Source organism: Chlorocebus sabaeus, chromosome 16, assembly GCF_047675955.1.
Source record: "Chlorocebus sabaeus isolate Y175 chromosome 16, mChlSab1.0.hap1, whole genome shotgun sequence".
NCBI classification, from domain to species: Eukaryota; Metazoa; Chordata; class Mammalia; order Primates; family Cercopithecidae; genus Chlorocebus; species Chlorocebus sabaeus.
Window position 1 is genome coordinate 74,845,585 of NC_132919.1, and position 24,395 is coordinate 74,869,979.

The 24,395-nt window shown below is 43.1% G+C and overlaps 1 protein-coding gene across 2 annotated transcripts in view; it reads left to right on the top strand.

The window, feature by feature from the left end:
* Positions 1-24,117, top strand: part of CALCOCO2 (calcium binding and coiled-coil domain 2) — a 32,279-nt gene extending 8,162 nt beyond the window's left edge. The window contains exons 2-13 of one of the 2 annotated variants that reach the window (XM_008013028.3): positions 1,710-1,899; positions 7,978-8,080; positions 8,236-8,369; positions 9,469-9,594; positions 11,202-11,290; positions 11,672-11,741; positions 12,701-12,823; positions 13,121-13,207; positions 16,349-16,444; positions 20,300-20,435; positions 22,410-22,438; positions 22,972-24,117. In XM_008013028.3, coding sequence (XP_008011219.1) covers positions 1,720-1,899; positions 7,978-8,080; positions 8,236-8,369; positions 9,469-9,594; positions 11,202-11,290; positions 11,672-11,741; positions 12,701-12,823; positions 13,121-13,207; positions 16,349-16,444; positions 20,300-20,435; positions 22,410-22,438; positions 22,972-23,139 — 1,341 coding nt within the window. In that variant the 5' untranslated portion in view covers positions 1,710-1,719 and the 3' untranslated portion in view covers positions 23,140-24,117. The remainder of the gene's footprint in view (positions 1-1,709; positions 1,900-7,977; positions 8,081-8,235; positions 8,370-9,468; positions 9,595-11,201; positions 11,291-11,671; positions 11,742-12,700; positions 12,824-13,120; positions 13,208-16,348; positions 16,445-20,299; positions 20,436-22,409; positions 22,439-22,971) is intronic. The other variant, XM_008013030.3, reaches the window with a different exon arrangement.
* Positions 24,118-24,395: the final 278 nt, after the last annotated feature.

A 24,395-nucleotide genomic window follows, 5' to 3' on the forward strand; every position in this document is an offset into this window, starting at 1 on the left:
AGTCTCACTATATTGTCCAGGCTGGACTTTAACTCCTGGGTTCAAGCAATCCTCTCACCTCAGCCTCCTGAACAGCTAGGACTACAGGCATGCACCACCCTAATTTCCTATTTTGTTGTTGTTGTTGTTATTGTTTTGAGGCACGGGCTTGCTCCCTTGCCCAGGCTGGAATGCAGTGGCACAATCTTGGATCGCTGCAGCCTTGTCATCCCAGGTTCAAACAATTCTTCCATTTCAGCCTCCCAAGTAGCTGGGACTACAGGTGTGTGCACCACCACGCCCAGCTAATTTTTGTAGTTTTTTATAGAGATGGGGTTTTGCCATGTTGCCCAGGGTGGTCATGAACTCCTGGACTCAAAAGATCCACCTGCCTCTGCCTCCCCAAGTGCTGGGATTACAGGTGTGAGCCACTGTGCCCAGCCACAACTTTCCTATTCTTGATCACATTTTATGGGTACTGTAACCTAGAAAGGTGAAACACAGGGTATTATCCCCATGTATAGCTAGGGATCCAAACTTGTTTGCTGTCTTCCAAATGTGGGTTGTATTTTTCTGTTTCTTTGTTGTTACTCATGCTGTTTCCTTCACCTAGAATGCCCTCACTCAAAAACCCACTTGTCAAAATCCTAATCCTCTTGGAGGGCTAATCTAACATTCTTCTCATTCCCTGAAGTTTTCTTTATTTTCCTAAGTAGTTGCATCTCTCCCTCTTTTGAACCCCAGAGCATTTTGCACTTCTTATTCGATTCATTTGGCAGTCATTTGTATACTCATCTATTCTCTCAATTGGATTGGGACCCCTTTTAAGGTTGTACCAGGAAAAAAAATCCACAACTACAACAGTAATAACTATATAACTAACTATAACTGACATCTCTTAAACCCTTTATGCAGACTCTGTGCTAAGTACTTTGTCATTCAACATGCATATACTTGGTGGGAAGTGCCTACAATGGCAGACACTGATTTAAGGGCTGGACATTTTACATTATTTCACTTATGCCTCACAAAAAACTAAATGGGATAGATGGTATTTTTAGCCCCATTTTACAGATGAGGAAACAAGCACAGAGCCCATCAGATTAAATAAATTGCCCAATGCCACAAATTTAATAGGTGGTGAAACTGGAATTTGGATGCCACCATTCTAATTTAGAACCTGTGCTTGTCACTACTGCATGTCAGATAATTTTCTCTCATTCCTTTCTTCTCGTTCCCATCCCCAGGTCCTAGCACAGGATCTTACATATGGAAGGTCCTGATAATTATAGAATAAATGGGATTGAATATAGAAGATGAAATCCAGAGAGATGGACTTTCCTAAAGTCATAGGGCTTGTTGGGATGAAAAATCTAGAATTTAAGTTTCACGGTTCCCAGCTCAGGCTATTTTATCTATGCTGCCTTGTTTATTTAAGTCAGTTAGAGAAAGGGGAACCAAAGCAGCTATAAGCCTCTGTTCATGTGAGAGTTGTGGGGCCTGTGGTGAAGAAGTTAAAGATATTGTCAGAAAATTCTCGTAGCATAGGAAGTTGTGACTGAGATGGCTCAAAGTGAAACAGAAAGCAAGTTGTGTCATCTCAGTATTTGTCAGGATTTTGCTTTTCCTGGCTTGCTTTGCACAGAATGTTCTCTGGATGAAAGCCCAGAAATCGCCAACATTTCAGACAATGCTTTCTGAGCCTTACTCTATTCCACATTTCATAACAGGACCCCTACCATGGAGAAGACCATCGAAGATCCCCCCACATCAGCTGTCTTGCTGGATCACTGTCATTTCTCTCAGGTCATCTTTAACAGTGTGGAGAAGTTCTACATCCCTGGAGGGGACGTCACATGTCGTTATACCTTCACCCAGAATTTCATCCCTCGTCAAAAGGATTGGATTGGCATCTTTAGAGTAAGTGATTAATTTAGTACCAAGTGATCAGAAACTAGAGGTGATTCTTAGTTACCTGACTGTGTGACTCTCTATGTATTATAAGCATTTTGTATAATATGTGTGAGCAATTTTTAAATTCTAGTCAAGCTCCACAGCACTTCTCTCTTCACACACTAATGTGTGCTGTGGGACTCAAGTTTTCATTTCAGTGTCAAGCTAAAATAAGATGGCAAATCATGTAATCCTCAAATTTTGGCTCTGTCACCTAGGCTGGAGTGCAATGGCATGATCTCAGCTTACTGCAACCTCCACCTCCTGGGTTCAAGCAGTTCTCCTGCCTCAGCATCCCGAGTAGCTGAGATTACAGGCACCTGCCATCACATCCAGTTAATTTTTGTATTTTTAGTAGAGATGGAATTTCACCATGTTGGCCAGGCTGGTCTCGAACTCCTGACCTCAGGTGATCTGCCTGCCTCAGCCTCCCAAAGCACTGGGATTACAGGTGTGAGCCACCACGCCTATCCTTATTGTGCTGTCAAATACCAAATGTAAATGCTTTCTTGTTGTTGAGATAGGGTCTTGCTCTGTCTCTCAGGCTAGAGTGTAGTTCACTGCAGCCTCAACCTCCCAGGCTCAGTGATCCTCCCACCTCAGCCTTCTCAGTAGCTGGGACTACAGGTGTGCAGAACAATGCCTAACTGATTTCTTTCTTTTTTCTTTTTTCTTTTTTTTTTGAGACGGAATCTCGCTTATTGCCCAGGCTGAAGTACAGTGGCGCAGTCTCGGCTCACTGCAACCCAACCTCCTGGGTTCAAGCTATTCTCCTGCCTCAGCCTCCAGAGTAGCTGGGATTATAGGCGAATGCCACCACACCCTGCTAATTTTTGTATTTTTAGTAGAGACCAGGTTTCACCATGTTGGCCAGGCTGGTCTCAAACTCCTGACCTTGTGATCTGCCCACCTCAGCCTCCCAAATTAAATGCTTTTTAAATGATCCTATTTTGAAATATTTATGTATGACTTGACTGAGATGGTTGACCTTATATGTCACTTCTGAGAGTAAACATTACTTCCTTACTTGGTATGGTGTTTAGTTTGTTTTGATACAAATACCATAAATCTAGAAAGGATATTGAGGATATTGACATCCTGTGTTCAAAAAGTTTATTCCTGAATAAGTGCGTCTGACTACTTTATGATGATTTCCAAGGACTGAAAGTTTATGAGCTCCCTTAGTGACCTCTTCCAGTGTCTGATCACCCCATCAGTTCAAGTACAGAATGGTATTTTTAAATTTTAATTAGCTTACTCTCTATGTCCCCTTCGCTCTCCCATCCGTGTCTTTCTCATACATCTCACATACACCATAATGACAAATCTTCCTATTTCCAGAGACAGGAAATAAAGGTCAAATTTTAAGTAATGTATACTGCCAACTCCCAATGTCAGTGACCTTTGGTTTGACACCTCAGTATGTCATGTGCCTATTTGCCAGTGCTGTTCATCCTGAAATCAGACACCGTTCTCAACTGCACTGAGAAGGAGCTGTTGCTTATTTATATCCTTCATTGAATTCCTTTGCCTTTATTGTTTGGAACATCAGACTTATTGATGAGCAATTTAAGCTGGAGGTAGCAAGACTGGTGTTTGGAGATAGGGATAGTGGCCAACAGCAGGACACTGGCAAGTGTCGTGACAGCTCTTGAGACTGCAGAGTATTGAGTCATCAGACTAAAAGGTGTGCCAACACACCAGAGTGTTTTCTGTCTTAGAAAGAAGATGGTAGTTGCTTTTCTTCTTCCTCATATGTAGCGAAGCATATAGGTCACATTGCCTGGTAAGAGTTTTCCACAATGGAGCTATAGCTTCACTGTCTAGTACTGCTGCTACTAGCCACGTGTGGCTGTTAAGCACTTGAAATGTGGTTAGTATGACTAAGTAACTGGATTTTATTTTATTTTATTTTATTTTATTTATTTATTTAGAGACAGAGTTTCGTTCTGTTGCCCAGGCTGGAGTGCAATGGCGTGATCATGGCTTACTGCAACCTCTGCCTCTCAGGTGCAAGCAATTCTCCTGCCTCAGCCTCCTGAGTAGCTGGGATTACAGGCATGTGCTACCACGCCTGGCTAATTTTGTATTTTTTGTAGAGACAGGGTTTCTCCATGTTGGTCAGGCTGGTCTTGAACTCCCAACCTCAGGTGATCCGCCTGCCTCGGCCTCCCAAAGTGCTGGGATTACAGGTGTGAGCCACCGCACCAGGCCCAAGTAACTGGATTTTAAATTTTACTTAATGTTAATTAAAGTTTAAATAGCTTCATGTGGCTAGTGGCTATCATTGGTTAATGCAGGTACAGATCATGAAAAAGAGAATGATTCAAAAATTACTTACCAGACTTTAAAATGTACTTTATAACATCTTTTTTGTTTTTGTTTTTGGAACATCGTTATATTTCTGTTTTGCTTAGACTTGGCAACCAACAGTAAAGACTTCACCGTATACCATATGAAAATCTTGGGTTTTTTTTTTTTTTAAGACGGAGTTTTGCTCTTGTCACCCAGGCTGGAGGGCAATGACGCGATCTTGGCTCACTACAACCTCCGCCTCCCTGGTTCAAGCAATTCTCCTGCCTCAGCCTCCCAAGTAGCTGAGATTACAGGCACCCCGCCTCCCCGGTTCAAGCAATTCTGCTGCCTCAGCCTCCTGGGTAGCTGGGATTACAGGGCCCCACCACCATGCCCGGCTAATTTTTGTATTTTTAGTAGAGATGGGGTTTCACCACGTTGGCCAGGCTGGTCTCGAACTCCTGACCTCATGCCATCCACCCACCTCAGCCTCCCAAAGTGCTGGGATTATAGGCTTGAGCTACCGCGCCTGGCCAATCTTGGGCTTTTTCAAAACAAATGTTTAAAAATATTTTGACCAGGTGTGGTGGCTCACTCCTGTAGTCCCAGGAGGGAGGCCAAGGCAGACGGATCACTTGAGGTCAGGAGTTCAAGACCAGGCTGGCCAACATGGTAAAACCCCATCTCTACTAAAAATACAAAAATGAGTCAGGTGTGTTGGCACCCACCTGTAGTCCCAGCTACTCAGGAGGCTGAGGCAGGAGAATTGCTTGAACCCAAGAGGCAGAGGTTGCAGTGAGCCAAGATTGTGCCACTGCACTCCAGCCTGGGCAACAGAGTGAGACTCCATCTCAAAAAGAAATTTTTTTTTAATGTATCTATATTTGGAATACTTCATACATTTCAGAGGTATTACCATACCCCAATAAATAAATAATTGTTAATCTAAAGAAGGGCTTCTAATGTCCATTGTCCATAAAGATATTGACTTGAATGCCTACCCTGAGGACATGCTTTGCTAGGCCTTTGTTGAGGATGTGTGTGTGTGTGTTGCCTAATTAAATCCTCACTGTGTATGTGTGTGTTGCCTAATTAAATCCTCAGAGTGTGTGTGTGTGTGTGTGTGTGTGTGTGTGTGTATGTGTGTATTACCTAATTAAATCCTCACAGTGGGCTGGGTGCGGTGGCTCATGCCTGTAATCCCAGCACTTTAGGAAGCCGAGGCAGATGGATCACCTGAGCTAGGGAGTTCGAGACCAGCCAGACCAACATGAGAAACCCTGTCTCTACTAAAAATACAAAATTAGCCAGGCATGGTGGCACATGCCTGTAATCCCAGCTACTTGGGAGGCTGAGGCAGGAGAATCACTTGAACCCGGGAGGTGGAGGTTGTGGTGAGCCAAGATCATGTGATTGCACTCCAGCCTGGGCAACAGAGCAAGACTCCGTCTAAAATATAAAAAAAGAAAAATTCTCACAGTGCAGTAGCCCCCTGAGGTGGGTAGTAGTATCTCTTGGGCGTAAGTAAGTAAAATGAATATCCTTGAGAGATGGTGACTTTCCCAAGGCCTCACAGTGAATAAGCCGTGAAGCAGGTTTGGCTCCCAAACCTCTGCTTTTTCTCCTCTACTCTGCTGAATTCCTTTGAGCAACAGATAGTAAATTAGAGAACGAAGAGTTGACTGTAAAGTTCCGTCCTTCACATCTCACCTCAAACGCTCTCCCCAGTGTTCTTTCAGTGTAGTCTTTATTGGACTATTCAACTCCTCATCACCCCAGACACTGGTAGTATCTGACACCAGGTAGGTACTCAGTAAATCTTTTTATTTTTTATGTATTTTTTAAAATTTATTTTAAGACAGTCTCATTCTCTTCACCCAGGCTGGAGTGCAGAGGTGCAATCTGGGCTCACTGCAGCCTCTACCTCCTGGGTTCCAGTGATTCTCATGCCTCAGCCACTGAGTAGCTGGGATTACAGGCATGCACCACTGCGCCCGGCCAGTAAATGTTTTTAATACATACAAATACATTACATCTTCTCTATAGTGAAAGTCACCACCAATGATGGAGCCTAAAGCAGGAAGTAGTCTGCTTTCCTTCCCTCAGTGTATAATCCCATGCTTCATACTCTCCTTGACTTGGGCATTTAAATGTTTCCAAGACAAACTGGAACAAGGACTACTCAAATGGAGGAGCCAAGGACAGACATTGCAGGTGGCTAGAAGTTGTTTCCCTGTTCCAAGGCAGCGATAATTCTTAGGTCTTCCCAATGATATTTCGGTCACAGTGCATTAAGAAGCTCCAGGATGTGAATGAGGACTCCATAAAATTCCTGCTTCCTGTACCACCACAGGCTGCAGTGGCTCTGAGATGCTTACAGCAGTGGGGTGTGTATTAATGAGACTCTAAAACATGCCCTAGGATGTTCTGATGAGTTTTTGGTATGGCCTTTTCCACCCTGCTTTGATTCCTTAATATATAAAAATGGGATTTATTTTTAGTTCTCTTCTTACTGAGCTCAGGCAGGGTCAAAATATGGCAATAAATGTAATTTTGCTTCTCATTTGCTGAGTGTTGTCCCCTTGAAGACACAATAGCTGGCTTTCTATTCTCTGGTGTGCTTTTATTTTCTAGATAAGATTTGAGCAATCTTTTACCCCCTTCACATTTGTGAGAATATTTTCCACTTAGCCAGCTTTCTGCTCTGAGGCATGTTTTGCTGCATCCTTATGTCTTATGATTTATTGTATTCAATACCTAGAAGAGGCCTTTATGACTACCAGATTGTTGTTAATATCTTTATTGCCAAAAAACCATCATTAAGCATGCATGAAGAAAAACAGTAAAGAAAAAAAATTGTATAGACCTGGAATCTCTTATCTGGTGCCTCATAATCTAAGAACCCTGTTCTCCCTCTGCCCCCAAAACAGACATTATAAAGAAGAATGGAGTTTTTTTTTAATGCAGTAGGTTGATATATGACAGGGCTTAATTGGACATAATAGAGGACACACCAATAGAGAGGGCAGGTCAGAAGTGATTTCTGATTTAGAAGCCCAAAGAACACCATTGTAAGAGGATCAGGGTTCCTATTCCCAGAACTTTCCCCTTAAATCAGTCTCAGCTCTATCTCTGACTTGTAGATAGAATTTTTGGAGCTTTTCTCCTGGGTGGTGAGGAGCTAGTTTTCAAATCTTTCCAAGACTTGTATTTTGAGCTGTGTATGTGCACCCCAATTTTTGGTTATATCAGACGTTTTCCCATATGTAGTTGTCATAAGTGAAAAATAAAATAAAAAATTAAAAAAGATTTGAGCCCTGGTGTGAGAATCTTGTCATAATGAACTCATTCTATTATATTTTATTTTTTCTTTTTTTGGAAATGGAGTCTCACTCTGTCACCCGGGCTGGAGTGCAGTGGTGCAATCTCGGCTCACTGCAACCTCCACCTCCTGGGTTCAAGCAATTCTCCTGCCTCAACCTCCTGAGTAGCTGGGATTACAGGCGCCCACCACCACGCCTGCCTTATTTTTTGTATTTTAGTGGAGATGGGGTTTCACCATGTTGCCCAGGCTAGTCTTGAACTATTGAGCTCAGGCAATCCACCCGCCTTGGCCTCCCAAAGTGCCGCCACACCCGGCCTATATTTTCAATATATACAAATAAAAAGTGATTTTAAGAAGATGTAGCCCAATTAGGATTTTCCCCACGCCCCTTTCAGGTACTAAATAAGAACTTCTTGTCATTGCAGGTGGGATGGAAGACAGTCCGTGAGTATTATACCTTCATGTGGGTTACTTTGCCCATTGACCTAAACAACAAATCAACTAAACAGCAGGAAGTCCAATTCAAAGGTGAGAAAAATACTGGATCAAAGGTGTTAAAGACAGTAGTCAAGACTAATTAATTCCCTTCAGCTTGAGCTTTCTGGGGCAGATGAAAAGACTTCCAGAATTTTACTTTTCTGAATAGATCTTATTTTGAATTAAAACTTATGTTGTGTTTTCAGCTTACTACCTGCCCAAGGATGATGAGTATTACCAGTTCTGCTATGTGGATCAGGATGGCGTGGTCCGGGGAGCAAGTATTCCTTTCCAGTTCCGTCCAGAAAATGAGGAAGACATCCTGGTTGTTACCACTCAGGTTTATAAAACTTCTCACCTCAATCCCTTACTGCTGTTACGAGTAGCAATGTAGGATAGGGTGGAATTTGAGTTAATAAGGCTTTATTGAATATCTAACGGTATCGTTGGAAAAAATGCATATAGTACTCATGCGGACTCACTAAGGAATGACTTAGGAATGTTAACAAGAATCATAACAATAAGTGATTTCTTCCTTTTCTAAAACTTCTTTTTTTTTTTTTTTTTTTTTTTTTTTGAGACAGAGTCTCGCTCTGTCACCCAGGCTGGAGTGCAGTGGCACAACCTCGGCTCACTGCAAGCTCCGCCTCCCGGGTTCACACCATTCTCCTGCCTCAGCCTCCCGAGTAGCTGGGACTACAGGCGCCCACCACCTCGCCTGGCTAGTTTTTTGTATTTTTTAGTAGAGACGGGGTTTCACCGGGTTAACCAGGATGGTCTCGATCTCTTGACCTCGTGATCCGCCCGTCTTGGCCTCCCAAAGTGCTGGGATTACAGGCTGGAGCCACCGCGCCCGGCTCTAAAACTTCTTTAACTCAGCTGGCATTCGGTTATTCTTTTAACTTTTCCAGTTGTTTAATTGTTGTCATCTACACATCTTATCACCATGGTAAATGTAAAGGCTCCTTTGAGGAGAGAAGCACCAAATATTTTTATCTCTTTCAGTTCTGGCCTACAGCCTGTCTGTCATACATGAGCATTAGATTCATTTTCTTACTTCATCATTTAACAGGACACCTACTCTTCATCCAGCACTACGGTAGGCACTGGGAACACAATGAAGAATCAGTTGAAACACTGTCCTTGGCCTCAAGGAGCTAAGTCCATTGGGAGAGACAAGCAATATGGTCTGCAAGAAGAAGCTACATTCTTGTGTCAATTTTCCTTTTAACTTTTAATGGCTTTTTTTTTGGTATTGCTGCAGTTATAAAGACATACCTCTGTTATACCCTTACCTAGGTATTAAGGAGCAGCCCCCATTTGGGGTACCTAGATGTCACTGCAGTGAATGGCAATCAGCCAGTCCCTCACCATCCTAACCTATGGGAATTTTCTGCTAGAGGGACTTGGAATATAGTTTATGGAATGTTCTTTTGTAGGGAGAGGTAGAAGAGATTGAGCAGCACAACAAGGAGCTTTGCAAAGAAAACCAGGAGCTGAAGGATAGCTGTGTCAGCCTCCAGAAGCAGAACTCAGACATGCAGGCTGAGCTCCAAAAGAAGCAGGTATGGCTGCTGGTTATAGGTGACCTTGGACCGTGGAGATCAGAACTGGATGGTGCCTCTTATCTAGCACCATATTCTGTTTTGCCTGTGATCTCACCCTCTTATACCAGTATCTTTGAACAGGCATTAGTTTTGTTTGTTTGTCTGAAATGGAATCTCACTCTGTCACCCAAGCTGGAGTGCAAGGGTGTGATCTTGGCTCACTGCAACCCCCGCCTCCCAGGTTCAAGAGATTCTCCTGCCTCAGCCTCCCGAGTAGCTGGGGTTACAGGTAATCGCCACCACACCCAGCCAATTTTTATATTTTTGTAGAGACAGAGTTTTACCATGTTGGCCAGGCTGGTCTCAAACTCCTGGCCTCAGGTGATCCAACCACCTCGGTTTCCCAAAGTGCTGGGATTATAGGCATGAGCCACCTTCCCCAGCTGAATATCTCCTTTTAATTGTTTATATGTTGAAATGGTATGTTAGCTACATTGGGTTAAATATACTATCATTTGGCTAGGTGCAGTGGCTCACACCTGTAATTCCAGCACTTTGGAAGGCTGAGTCAGGTGGATCACAAGGTCAGGAGTTTGAGACCAGCCTGGCCAAGATGGTGAAACCCTGTCTCTACTAAAAATACAAAAATTAGCCAAGCATGCTGGTAGGTGCCTGTAATCCAAGCTACTCAGGAGGCTGAGGCAGGAGAACTGCTCAAACCTGGGAGGCGGAAGTTGCAGTGAGCCAAGATCACACCCCTGCACTCTGGCCTGGGCAACAGAGCAAGACTCTGTCTCAAGAAAAAATTAGCCAGGCATGGTGGCATGCGCCTGTAATCCCAGCTACTCAGGAGGCTGAGGCAAGATAATTGCTTGAACCTGGGAGGCAGAGGTTGCAGTGAGCCAAGATCACACCACTGCACTCCAGCCTAGGCAATAGAGCAAGACTTTATCTCAAAACAATAAAATAAATAAAATAAAATAAAATAAAGTAAGATAAAATAAAATAAAGTTTTAAATAAATATATATATATACACACACTATTATTAAAATTAATCTGTTTCTTTTTACCTTTTTAAAAATGTGCCTACTAAGATTTTAAAATTATATGTGGCTCTCACTTATTGAACAGCACTGTTCTAGGAAAAGGGCAGTTTTGTCTATTTTGTCCACTGTTGTGTCTGCAGTGCAAGAACAGTGTCTAGTATGGAATAGGCTCTGAGTACATATTTATTTAATGAACAAATTATAAGCTCCAGTGGAATAAGAAATTAAGGTGATGCATTTTTAATATAGAAAGAGCATTTTGTGGCTGGGTGCAGTAGCTCATGTCTGAAATCCCAGCACTTTGGGAGGCTGAGGCAGGAGAATCGCTTGAACCCAGGCGACAGAGGTTGCAGTGAGCCAAGATCACGCCACTGCACTCCAGCCTGGGTGATAGAGTGAGACGCTGTCTTAAAAAAAAAAAAAGAACATCTTCCTTTTATTTGAGTATTTCATTTACTGCTGTGTCATGCTATGCCTGACATATAGTAAGTGCTCAATAAATATTTGTTGCCTGCCTAAGATACCCATTCAAAAGTCATAGAAATAGTCTGTCCCTCTGATGGTGTTTCAATCTATAGGAGGAGCTAGAAACCCTACAGAGCATCAATAAGAAGTTGGAACTGAAAGTGAAAGAACAGAAGGACTATTGGGAGACAGAGTTGCTTCAGTGAGTGTGTCCCATAATTCTGGGAGGGGAAGAGCTGCTGTACCATCGATACCCTTAAATACAGTCAGATTAGATTTCTGGAATTTGCGAGAAAACACTGTTATGACATTGAAGGTGTGATTCTCTGCCCTTTGAATCATGAATTAGAAAATTGGTATCAGAATAGTCAGGAAAAATGATCTGATTTCAAATATTAACTTTAGGGATTGAATACTTGCAGTTTTTTGGAGTCAGGAAGCCAAAACAGGACTGCAATGGAGACTAGTAGATTTTTAAATAACTCTGCAGGCTTAGGGCCAAGCCAGCCTTAAATCATTTAAGGCCAGGGGTAGCTGACCTGCAATGAGTGAATTTTTCACATAGTTATCTCCACCTCCACAGACTGAAAGAACAAAACCAGAAGATGTCCTCAGAAAATGAGAAGATGGGAATCAGAGTGGATCAGCTTCAGGTAGGTAATGCCATACCTTTGTCAAAGGATATTTTCTTAGCCTTACCATGGCTCCAATTTGGTGGCCTAGAAAGATGTATTTCATTGCAGTGAGTGCCTAATGGCATACTTTTCAAAGTATCACACTAAAGTTTCAGGTTATGTATTTTCTATTCTTGAACTAGGTAAGCCTCCACCCTACTCATGCTCCCCCACTTTAAAAAAAAAAAAAAATCATTCACAGCCAGGTGCAGTGGCTCACATCTGTAATCCCAGCACTTTGGGAGGCCGAGGCAGGTGGATCACCTGAGGTCAGGAGTTTGAGATCAGCCTGGCAAATATGGCAAAACCCCGTCTCTACTAAAAATAAAAAATTAGCTAAGCGTGCTAATTTACAGGTGCATCTGTAATCCCAGCTACTCAGGAGGCTGAGGCAGAAGAATCACTTGAACCCCAGAGGCAGAGGTTGAAGTGAACAGAGGTCGCACCACTGCACTCCAGCCTGGGCGACAGAGCAAGACTCTGTCTCAAAAAAAAAAAAAAAAAAAAAAACAACAACAACAACAAAAAACGTAATTGACAAGGAACTTAGTGATTTGTTCATGTATTACTAAGTTAATTTACCATGAGCTCTTAATATAGATGACAATCATCTATATCAATAATCAAACTTTAATCTTTTCAAGCAAAATCGTACTCGAAAGTCTGGAATATAGAGCAGATAGCAGAACTGCTCTCATTTTTAGGAAGCTATGCCTTAAAGAGGTGCTTTAAAGAGTGGTTTGTCTAATTGTACTCAGTTGAGTCTTAGATTCTTAGGCTATAAGGTTGAGCTGAAAAGTAAAGGAGTTCTACAGGATATTTGGCAGTTGGGAGTTGCTAGGGAAACACATCTCTTTGTTATTGTACATTAAAAAGCATTGTTCCTGTTTTTTTTTCCTTCTTTTGTATCTTGGTTATGTTCACTATTTTTATTTTAGGCCCAGTTGTCAACTCAAGAGAAAGAAATGGAGAAGCTTGTTCAGGGAGATCAAGATAAGACAGAGCAGTTAGAGCACCTGAAAAAGGAAAATGGCCACCTCTTTCTCAGTTTAACTGAACAGGTAGAGTCATGGGAGAAAACAATACTTTTAGGCATTTGCAAGAAAATATACATTGTTCTTTGTATAAAGAACATTTTAATGTTCTTTAATATACCTGGATATCACTGGCTCTAGGAAAGGGCTCAGAGGAAACAGTCTGAAATGAGATAGCTCATGGCTTTCTTTAGAAACTGACAAGAGAAGACTTGCCTCTCCCTCTGCATCCTGCTTGCTCATTAGCTTAGCAGGCCCTTCCATGGTGTATGTGTGCATGTGTGTGTTTTCCCAGCAATGGTACTGAAATCTGTTTTTGTGCAGAGGAAGGACCAGAAGAAGCTCGAGCAGACAGTGGAGGAAATGAAGCAGAATGAAACTATGGCAATGAAGAAACAACAGGAATTAATGGCACGTCTGTCTTTGGATGGTTATGTGGGAGGGAGCCTATAGGGATATAGAAGAAAGGGATATGGGCCTATTTTCAGGTGATGGACAGGATAAGTAAGAAAGTGTTTACCTCTAGATGTTTTGCTTTCTAGCCAAAAGGACAGAGATTTACAAAATGTTTAGAAGTGGGCATTTCCAATGTGTAATAAGTGATAAAGGAATACTGCAAGTTAAACTTCATGACAAGATGTAGTTAACTAGATCCTTGGACTAGGGCTCACACAGAATAACCCCTACCCTCTTCTTATAGAGTTACAATGGGGGCAGACAAATGAATGGTTATAAAGGGCTCTATAACAGGAAAATATACCACCCAAAGCAAATCTTGTTATAATTAATATATTAGCATTATCATCATTATCAATTACATAGGAATGAAAGCCTAATTGACTAATAATTTCCTGTAATACATTGTTGAAGAAGAGGCCCCCTGGTGTTGACAGGTGCCTGGAAGCCCCATTTACTTAGTTGATCCAAGGACATGAGAAATCCTGATGTCCGAGGGATATCCAGTCATTGGGATTGTAATTCACATCATATATGCACCATCCAGTCAATCACTGAGTACCTACTATATCTAAGATACTATATGCTTTAGCATGATATAGGAAAGACTAGAACAAAGTTTGCAAATCAGCAGATCATAGGTCAAGGTCAGACACAGATATGTTTTATAAAGTAGTTATCAACATTTAAAAATAGGAATATTTCCCATAAAAATTTGTATTTCCAGCTTCCTTTGAGAAATGAGAGGACCTAGCAATGCTGAGCCCACATTCCTGTGCAGCAGCAATAGCTAGAGCTAAGTAGCTGCTGTCCCCTGTAGGTGGGTCATGAGCTCTCCATCTAGCTGCAGTCTGCACTGTTTTGTTGCATTCAACTCCTTCATTCGATTACATTTCTTGCCTGCTCTCTATAGGCACATTCCAGTTTGTGACCTCTGATGTAGCAAAGAAATTACTGTTTTAAATAATCTATAGTCCCGACTGGGTGCAGTGGCTCACGCCTGTAATGCCAGCACTTTGGGAGGCTGAGGCAGGCGGATCATGAGGTCAGGAGTTCGAGACCAGCCTAACCAACATGGCGAAACCCCATCTCTACTAAAAATACAAAAATTAGCTAGGCATGGTGATGGGTGTCTGTAGTCCCAACTACTGAGGAGGCTGAGACAGGAGAATCGCTTGAACCCGGGAGGCAGAAGTTGCAGTGAGCTGAGATCGCGCCATTGCACTCCAGCCTGGGCGACAGAGTGAGACTCTGTCTCAAGAAAAAAAAAAAAACTATAGTCATTCAAAGATTTGAGCCACCTTGTGATGGGTATGGATTTCCTTGGTTTTCTTTTATATACATATATACATTTTTATATATATACACACACACATATGTACACACACACACACCCACACACACATATATATATATATTTTTTTTTTTTTTGAGACAGTCTTGCTTTGTTGCCCAGGTTAGAGTACACTGACCTGATCTCAGCTCACTGCAACCTCTGCCTCCCGGTTTCAAGCTATTCTCCTGCCTCAGCCTCCTGAGGGATTAGCTGGGTTTACAGGTGGCTGCCACCATGCCCAGCTAATTTTTGTATTTTTAGTAGAGATGGGGTTTCACCATGTTGGCTAGGCTGGTCTCAAACTCCTGACCTCTGGTAATCCACCCACCTTGGCCTCCCACAGTGCTGGGATTACAGGTGTGAGCCACTGCACCCGGCCAGTTTTCTTAGGTTTCATGGGATATTTTTCAATACCTAGGGGCTCCCCACCTGGCTGATAGCAATCCTAATTCCTCATACATCCTAAAAGGCCGCTAAATATGAGGACTGTGTATCTTATGCTTCAGGAGCCTAGGAACAAGAAAGCGGCACTAACTGTGGAGGAGCAGTTAGCACAAGAGGTGGAACGCCTTAAGGCAAAGGTAGAGGCCGGGAAAGCCTGTTTCTTAGAGAAGTACAAAGAGTGTCAACGACTTCACAAACAGATCAGGCAACTCAGGGCGGCTGCACTGGTAGGTGACAGAGATAAAGGGGCCCAGGAAAGCAAGGGGTGCGAAGGTTAGTGGTTTTTAGACTAAGTCCAGAAGATTGTACACCCTTGTTAAGGTGAGAAAGCTATCTTTCCACTAAAAAGAGGGATGTAGTGTATGGCCAGAAACTAGCGTGGGGGTCCCTGAAAATATAGGCCCCAACTTAGCCGCAGGTCTAAGGGAAGGTTTTTGTAACTATCAAGCAGGTTTCTGTGCAGACTCAGAGAGCCCTTTCTTATTTCTGCCTTTTGAGGAAGTGAAGCAGGACCAGAAGAGCCAGCAGGAGCCAATGGGGATGGGAAGCAAGGAGCCTGCAGTCAGCACTGTCACCGGGTAGCCCCCTCTCGCATTACTACCTCAGGGTCGGCTAGACACGCACGGCAGTTTGGGCACCAGCATTCAAATAAAAAATCTTGGATCAAAAACCACAACTAGTAGGCTTAGCTTAAGTGTCTTTGTGAGGTATGCGCATGTGTATGTATGCAGGTAGAAGACGGGAAACTCTGAAGCATGAAACCAGTTAGGTCAACCTATCACACTGGGATGCTCAAGACCGCGGTCTGAGCTCCTTGTATCCTTGGACAAATGACCTCCTGTGTTCCCTCTTCCTTCATGTAACTTGAGCTCAGATACCTATCCTCACACTGTAGGAAGGAATCACATCAACCCAAACCTAAGTGCTTCAGGCCTCACTGAGTGAGATGTTTATTCAAAACAAAGATGATAGTTTTCATGGTTGGGTGGGATTTAAAAAAGTTTCATTTATCCCTAATTCTGATAAGTCAGTCTTGAGATTTCCCCCAAGATTGCTTTTTCCCTCCTTGGTCACTTATACCCTCAGTTTAAAAAAAAAAAAAACAACTGGCATCTTGATGCCAGCTCAGGCCTTCAAGTGTTTTTTTTAAGTCACTTTAATTTAGCACCCTGCCCATAGTACCATTGCTTCCTCCCATTTGCCTTCTCCTCCATCTCAGTCTCCCCTCTTTGCAATGCCAGATCCTCTACAATTTCCCGCCTTGTACCCAGACTGCAATATGTGATCCTAGTCCTAATTTTTTTTATTGTTGACAGGATGAAAACTTTGACCTGTCAAGAAGACTGAGTGAGAAGAAAATGATATATAATGCTCTGCAGAGAGAGAAAGAGAGATTGGAAGGAGAAAATGATGTAAGTGTGTGAAAGAGGGTAGAAAACCCCAAGGTTTTAAGGGGAAGGAGCAGGGTGGCCCAGAGATGCAGTGATAAAAATAAGAAGTTAAGGGCCATTTCTGGGACAGTGGGTGAAACAGTTGTTCCTAAACAAAGAGTAAATTTAATCTAATTTCCTAATCTACCACAAAACCCTGTCTTTATTCTACAACTGAAACTTGTTTGGCATGGCAATAGTCACCTTGAAAGAAGCCACACTGATGAAGAGCTAACTTATTTTTGCTTTTAACTTTACAGCTCATATGTGTTGCCTTGGGGGATGTGGGAATAACGTCCTACATAACTTTATGCTAGCAGGGAACTCCTTTCCTTCAGCACAACTTTTTCCTTTTTCTCTGCTGCCAAACCAGGAGCAGAAGTGGTGGTCTCTACCAGTGCTGGACCCATGGTAGGCCCCTAATAAATGCTGTGCATTCATTGATTCATTGATTCATTGGTTCATTCATTCATCCAACCAACATTTATTATTGATTGACTGAAGATGATATGGCAGAAAATAAAGTGGTTGTATTTGAAGTCAAAGTCATTCTCATGTTATTTGTTGTTGTTGTTGTTGTTGTTGTTGTTGTTGTTTTTCAGACAAGGTCTCACTCTGTCACCCAGGCTTGGGGTGCAGTGGCACAAGCTTGGCTCACTGCAGCCTTGATCTCCTGGGCTCAAGTGATCCTCCTGCCACAGCCTCCCAAGTAGCTGCGACTATAGGCATAGGCCACCATGCCCAGCCAATTTTTTTTACTTTTAGTACAGACAAGGTCTTGCTATGTTGCTCAAGCTGGTCTTAAACTCCTGAGCTCAAGCAGTCCTCCTGCCTTGGCCTCCCAAAGTGCTGGGATTACAGACATGAGCCACCATGCCCGGCCCATTCTCATGTTCTTGCTCAGCATCAAAGAATAGGTGTCCATGCATTCTGGCTGCTACTCCTGTATCTGTACTTCCATCATTTCATCAGTTCTTCATCTTTACCCTCTTTTTTTTTTTTTTTTTTTGAGACGGAGTCTCACTGTATCGCCCAGGCTGGAGTGCAGTGGTGCGATCTCGGCTCACTGCAAGCTCTGCCTCCTGGGTTCAAGCGATTCTTCTGCCTTAGCCTCCTGAGTAGCTGGGACTACAGGTGCCTGCCACCACGCCTAGACTGGAGTGCAATGGCACAATCTTGGCTCACTGAAACCTCCCCCTCCCAGGCTCAAGTGATTCTCCTGCCTCAGCCTCCTGAGTAGCTGGGATTACAGGCAAGTGCCACCACGCCTGGCTAGTTTTGTATTTTTGTAGAGATAGGGTTTCTCCATTTTGGTCAGGCTGGTCTCGAACTCCCGACCCCAGGTGATCTGCCCACCTTGGCCTCCCAGAGTGCTGGGATTACAGGTATGAGCCATGGCACCCAGACTTATCTTTTTTTCTGAGACGGAGTCTCACTCTGTTGCCCAGGCTGGAGTGCAGTGGCGTAATCGTGACTCACTACAACCTCCGCCTCCTGATCTTTACCCTCTGTAATCCTTCTGGCCTATGCCTCCTAGTGATCATTTTTACTATTTTTTTCTTTTTAAAATTGTGGTTAAAACACACAATGTGGCCGGGCGTGGTGGCTCACGCCTGTAATCCCAGCACTTTGGGAGGCTGAGGCAGGCAGATCACGAGGTCAGGAGATTGAGACCATCATGGCTAATACGGTGAAACCCCATCTCTACTAAAAATACAAAAAAAAAAAAAAATTAGCAGGTGTGGTGGCAGGCGCTTGTAGTCCCAGCTACTCAGGAGGCTGAGGCAGGAGAAAGGCATGAACCTGGGAGGCGGAGCTTGCAGTGAGCTGAGATCATGCCACTGCACTCCAGCCTGGGTGACAGAGCGAGACTCTGTCTCAAAAAAAAAAAAAAAGCATAAAATTTACCATCTTAATAATGTAAAAGTGTACAGTTCAGTAGAGTTAAGTGCATCACAGTGCTATGCAACAGATCCCCAGAACTTTTCCATCTTGCAACATTGAAACTTCATACCTACTAAACAATAATTCTTCCTCAATTTCTACTTTTGATTATATCATTTATGCCAATGTGTTTCATAATTGCAGAAGGCTTTTTGGGTTCTCTTTCTAGTCTTGTTATTCCCATTCTCTATTTATTTGTTTTGTTTTGTTTTTTGTTTGTTTGTCTGTCTGTTTTTTAGACAGAGTCTCGCTCTGTCATCCAGGCTGGAGTGCAGTGGTGCCATCTTGGCTCACTGCAACCTCCGCCTCCCAGATTCAAGCGATTCTTGTGCTTCACCCTCCCAAGTAGCTAGGATTGCAGGTGCGCACTACCATGCCCAGCTAATTTTTGTGTTTTTAGTAGAGAGAGGGTTTCACCATGTTGCCCAGGCTAGTCTCGAACTCCTGGGCTCAAGCGATCCGCCTGCCTTAGCCTCCCAAAGTGATGGGATTGCAGGCATAAGCCACCGTGTTCGGCCTATTCCCATTCTCTTAATATATATACCTTGAGTTTGAAATCCCTTTTTCCTAGGTTAGTTGATTGATTGTTGGGGGGCAGGTGTACACACAGTTTGCAAAACGAAGGGAAAGATTCGGTATTTGGAAGCTTTGTTAAGAACCGTAGTAAAACCCTCTTAAGACGATAAGGGAAATTTGCTTTTTTCCCTTTTCCTAAGAATTTTAAATACTGTCTGTGCCACTTTTAGTAATTTTCTTCTTTTTCCTTACCTCCCTCCCACCCTGCCTTCTTACTCATTCTCTGTGTTGGTATATCCATTTGAATGGGATAAAACATGAAGAAGGAAAAATTATTTCACGTGAATATTTACATTATGTAAGAAATTATTCTAGGAAGGAAATTGAAAAAATATGCTGCTCTCAATAATATACAACACTGGGAGGCCAAGGCAGGATGATCACTTGAAGCCAGGAGTTTGAAACCAGCTTGGGCAACAAAGCAAGAGTCTATAATCTCTACAAAAAGTTAAAAAGTCAGCCAGGCATGGTGTCATGCACCTGTAGTCCCAGCTACTAAGGAGGCTGAGGTGCAAGGGTTGCTTGAGCCTATGAGTTCAAGGCTGCAGTGAGCTATGATCGCACCCTGCACTCCAGCCTGGGTGACAGCGCAAGACCCTGTCTCTAAAAAAAACAAATTTAACAACAATAATAATAATACACAATAGTTTCAATGTTGATATATCTATCAGAATAGTTGCAGTATTAATATAGCTCCTGCCACTTTCATATATTCACACATTTGTTCCTCCCTTTAGTTGGCATGTATTTAGAGATTTAAAATTCTTTTTTGTATTAATATAAACAAAATGTAGTAAATATATTTAAATTCAGGTATAGGCTGGGCACAGTGGCTCACACCTGTAATCCTGACACTTTGGGAAGCCAAGGCAGGCGGATCACTTGAGGTCAGGAGTTCGAGACCAGCCTGGAGAACATGGTGAAACCCCCATCTCTACTAAAAATACAGAAATTAGCTAGGCGTGGTGGTGGGTGCCTGTAATCCCACCTACTTGGGAGGCTGAGGCATAAGAATAACTTGAACCTGGGAGACAGAGGTTGCAGTGAGCCAAGATGGTGCCACTGCACTCTGGCCTGGGAGACAGAGCAAGACTCTGACTCAAAATAAATAAATAAATTCAGGTATAAAGAACTTAGATCTTTGGAATATTGAAACTGCTGCCTTCCCTTCTGAAGAATTATGGATTATCGATTACTGAGTTTCTCCAGTGCCACATTGCTAATTGAGAACTACCTGGGAGGGACATGTCCTAGCCAGTTCCTGGTAGCCATTCTTGGTATTGTCTTTCAACGTGTCTATACATCCTCTATCCTTAGCTTTTGAAGAGGGAGAACAGCAGATTGCTCAGTTACATGGGTCTGGATTTTAATTCTTTGCCGTATCAAGTACCTACTTCAGATGAAGGAGGCGCAGGACAAAATCCAGGACTTGTCTATGGAAACCCGTATTCTGGTAAGACAACTTTCCCATTCCAACTGGAAGGACCCTGCCTGCATCCCTTTCCCCTACTAAATTTTTGTTTCTGAGGTGCTCATTAAGACCAGTCTCATTGTTAAGACTTGCTGGGCAGAAGCTGAGGACCCAATGGAAAGATTGCCAGGCGAGAAGTGTTAATTGAGAAATAAATCTGAATTCAGAAGACACAAATCAGATCATTCGCCTAGAGGCAGCAGACACAAATTGAGTCCCATGGCCATATTCCAAATGTGTAAATCAGAGAAATGTCTTTATGTAGAAGATATACACATACAAAGCTGAGGAAGCTAATTAAGGTTTTGAAATGGTAGCAAGAGAGGCAAGTTATGCCGCCCAGGAGCTAGTGGATACAGCAGCCACCCTGATGGCTGACCAAGGGCAGCAGAAACATGCTCCGCAGAGATTCCTCGGTGGTAGGACAGGAAATGGGGGTGAAAAGGACTTAAGGTAACATGTCCTTGCCAAACAGGGAGCTTTTCTCATTTGTCTCCAAAAGCAATATGAGATCTCATTTGCTTTTTGTGGCATTTTAAAGCAGCAGCATTATCTTTAGAGTTACAACCAGATGTTTATAACAGGTAACAAGTTTATTTTTTCTTTAAAATTAAGTTTGTAGCCATGCGCGGTGGCTCCTGCCTGTAATCCCAGCACTGTGGGAGGCCAAGGCGGGCAGATCACCTGAGGTCAGGAGTTCAAGACAAGCATGGCTACCGTAGTGAAACCCTGTCTGTACTAAAAATACAAAAATTAGCTGGGCGTAGTAGTGGACTTGGCTCACTGCAACCTCCACCTCCCGGGCTCAACCGATCCTCTCACCTCAGCCTACCAAGTAGCAAAGACTACAGGCGCCAGCCACCACGCCCAGCTAATTTTTGTATTTTGTATAGAGTTGGGGTTTTGCCATGTTGCCCAGGCTGATTTCAAACTCCTGAGCTCAAGCAATCTACCCACCTCAGCCTCCCAAAGTGCTGGGATTTTAAGTGTGAGCCATTGTACCTGTCTGTGGATACAGTCTTAAAATCTATTCTCAGATTGTCCTTAAATTGTTACTATTTTTATTAAAATCTCATTTTTCCCACTCTGAAAATAGCCCTATTGTTTTTTCTGACTGTATAACATATATATACACATATATATATAAAGTCTGTGTGTATGTGTGTGTCTGTATATATATATAATATACACACGCACAGCTAATGAAAATACAATTTCAGCCGGGCACAGTGGTTCACACCTGTAATCCCAGCACTTTCGGAGGCCAAGACAGGCAGATCACGAGGTCAGGAGATCGAGACCATCCTGGCTAACACTGTGAAACCCCATCTCTACTAAAAATAGATAAACAAAAAATTAGCCAGGCGTGGTGGCAGGCGCCTGTAGTCCCAGCTACTTGGGAAGCTGAGACAGGAGAATGGTGTGAATTCGGGAGACGAAGCTTGCAGTGAGCTGAGATCGTGCCACTGCACTCCAGCCTGGATGACAGAGCAAAACTCTATCTCAAAAAAAAAAAAAAAAAAGAAAGAAAAAAATACAACTTCAGGCTGGGCGTGGTGTAATCCCAGCACTTTGGGAGGCCGAGGCAGGCAGATCACTTGAGATCAGGAGTTGGAGACCAGCCTGGCCAACATGGAGAAACCTTGTCTCTACTAAAACTACCAAAAATTAGCCAGGCATGGTGGTGGGCACCTGTAATCCCAGCTACTCAGGAGGCTGAGGCAGGAGAATTGCTTGAACCCAGGAGGCAGAGGCTGCAGTAAGCCGAAATCACGCCACTGCACTCCAGCCTGGGGGACAGAGCGAGACTCTGTCTCAAAAAAAAAAAAAAGATTTCATTATTTATGTTTTCTTTTCACCTTATCATTGACCTAGATCCCCTCTATCAGCAGTACATATGAGAAGAAGCTAGGGTGGTGTTTTCTCATTGAATGAGATCTTTTTGATTCTTCTCAGGTATCCAAGAAAGTTCTTCCCCCAGCCAGGTAAGTATTTGATTCATGAGAATATTCCCACAAAGCCCTTGAAAATTTCCCTTCCTTTTCCAGTTCATGGGAGAACCATAGGGAGACAGGTTCATTCTGATAACTCCGGAAGTCAGCTGGATCAGTTTGTTCTGGGCCCAAGGCTGAGCCAGCCTGTTGTGGAAGGGAGAAGAAAGCACAGTTCATCCATCAGCATTTTGCTTAGGATCTATACCTTTAAGTTGTTTGGTAGCATAAGTAGGGAGGAGATCGGAACCAGGCAGCTAGCCAAACAAGTTCTGTCCAGTGCCCCTTCTAGGCTAGAAGCTACTTTGGCTACTTCAGCAATATTAGGCCCTTTCAATTCTGGGGTTAGATGAAGCCTGGTAAGTATCTCCAAATGTGCATTCTCTTCATTTATTCACTATTTCTTGAGCGCCTAACCATGTGCCAGTCATTATGCTAGACACTGAGGATATAGTAGAAGACAGGATGGCCACATCTGTGCCACATATAGCTTACATTTGTACTGACCTCTTTACTCTTCCTCCCAGCTCTCCATCAAGAAATGCCCTGTCTGCAAAGCAGATGATATTTGTGATCACACCTTGGAGCAACAGCAGATGCAGGCCCTTTGTTTGAATTGTCCAATTTGTGACAAGATCTTCCCAGCTACAGAGAAGCAGATCTTTGAAGACCATGTGTTCTGCCACTCTCTCTGAGTGTCCCAACCTCTTGGATGTGTACAGAGATTTTATAGAGTAGAACCTGTAGCTTCTGCCATGAGTTATATGAGTCAAGATCCTGCCTAACCTGAAATTATTAGGGATTTACTCAGCCCTGCTGCCACTAATAGTGGAGTTGTGTCACTGATCTGAAGGTCACTGTTAAGGACTTCTGCTGCCATCCTTGTGGGTTGCTACCTTTAAGTCACATAACTCTAGCTGTATCATCCTCTCACCTATCATTATTCCGAGGGTCTCAGTACAAGGGCCCTGGGATGGAGCCATGGTGGGTATTCACAACAGGCCTGACTTGATACTAAGTGATTGGTTTTCCTAGTTGTCCCACTGCCATTCAAAGTCAGCCCTTGAGTGTATTTGTTCTCAGTCCTAACCCTGGGGCCAGAGATCGGTCCGAGGTTGAGAATTCTTCCACCTCATCCTCGGTGTTTTTCTCCAAATGATTGCGTTAGACTAGCCAAAAATGCCATGGCAAAGAGCTCAGAAGTCCAGTTTGGATACCAAAGGTTTCTCATGTTAATTTCTCAGCCCCCAAAGAAGCATCTTACTCCTGAACCTTAGACAGGAAGTATTATTTCAGTCACAGAAAGCTTTTCTGGGTACCTCTGGTCAGCACTTTCTACTCTCTGATATTTCCTATGTACATAGCTTGTATTGTTGTAAATCCTTTCTTAATGGTTAAATAGGGATTGTTAGCAACTATGGATTTGCAGTTTTCTGATAGGTGAGTTTTGAATATGGATAAGTCAGAATAATGAGACAACTTGTTAATCTCTTTAATACTAAAAATAAATTACTCTTCTATTTCAGGGACTTAGGTAATTTAAAGTAAACCTTCAGTTTATAGTCTTTTATTTTGAAGCTCATGGGAAAACTGTGATCAAAAGGACTATGGGAAGGACAGACCCCACCAATGATTTCTCTTCACCTGTCTTCAGTATTAAACAAAAAAGAGTGTCCTAGTGTCCTGGCAGTTATCTTGAGGTGGGGAAGGAGGTGATGAAACGTTAGTTTGTGAAATCCGAGGCCCTGGCTTTTTATTTTTTTGAAACAGAGTCTCGCTCTGTCACCCAGGCTGGAGTGCAGTGGCGCGGTTAGCTCACTACAGCCTCCGCCTCCCAGGTTCAAGAGATTCTCATGCCTTAGCTTCCCAAGTAACTGGGATTACAGGTGTGTGCCACCATGCCCAGCTAATTTTTGTATTTTTAGTGGAGACAGGGTTTCACTATGTTGGC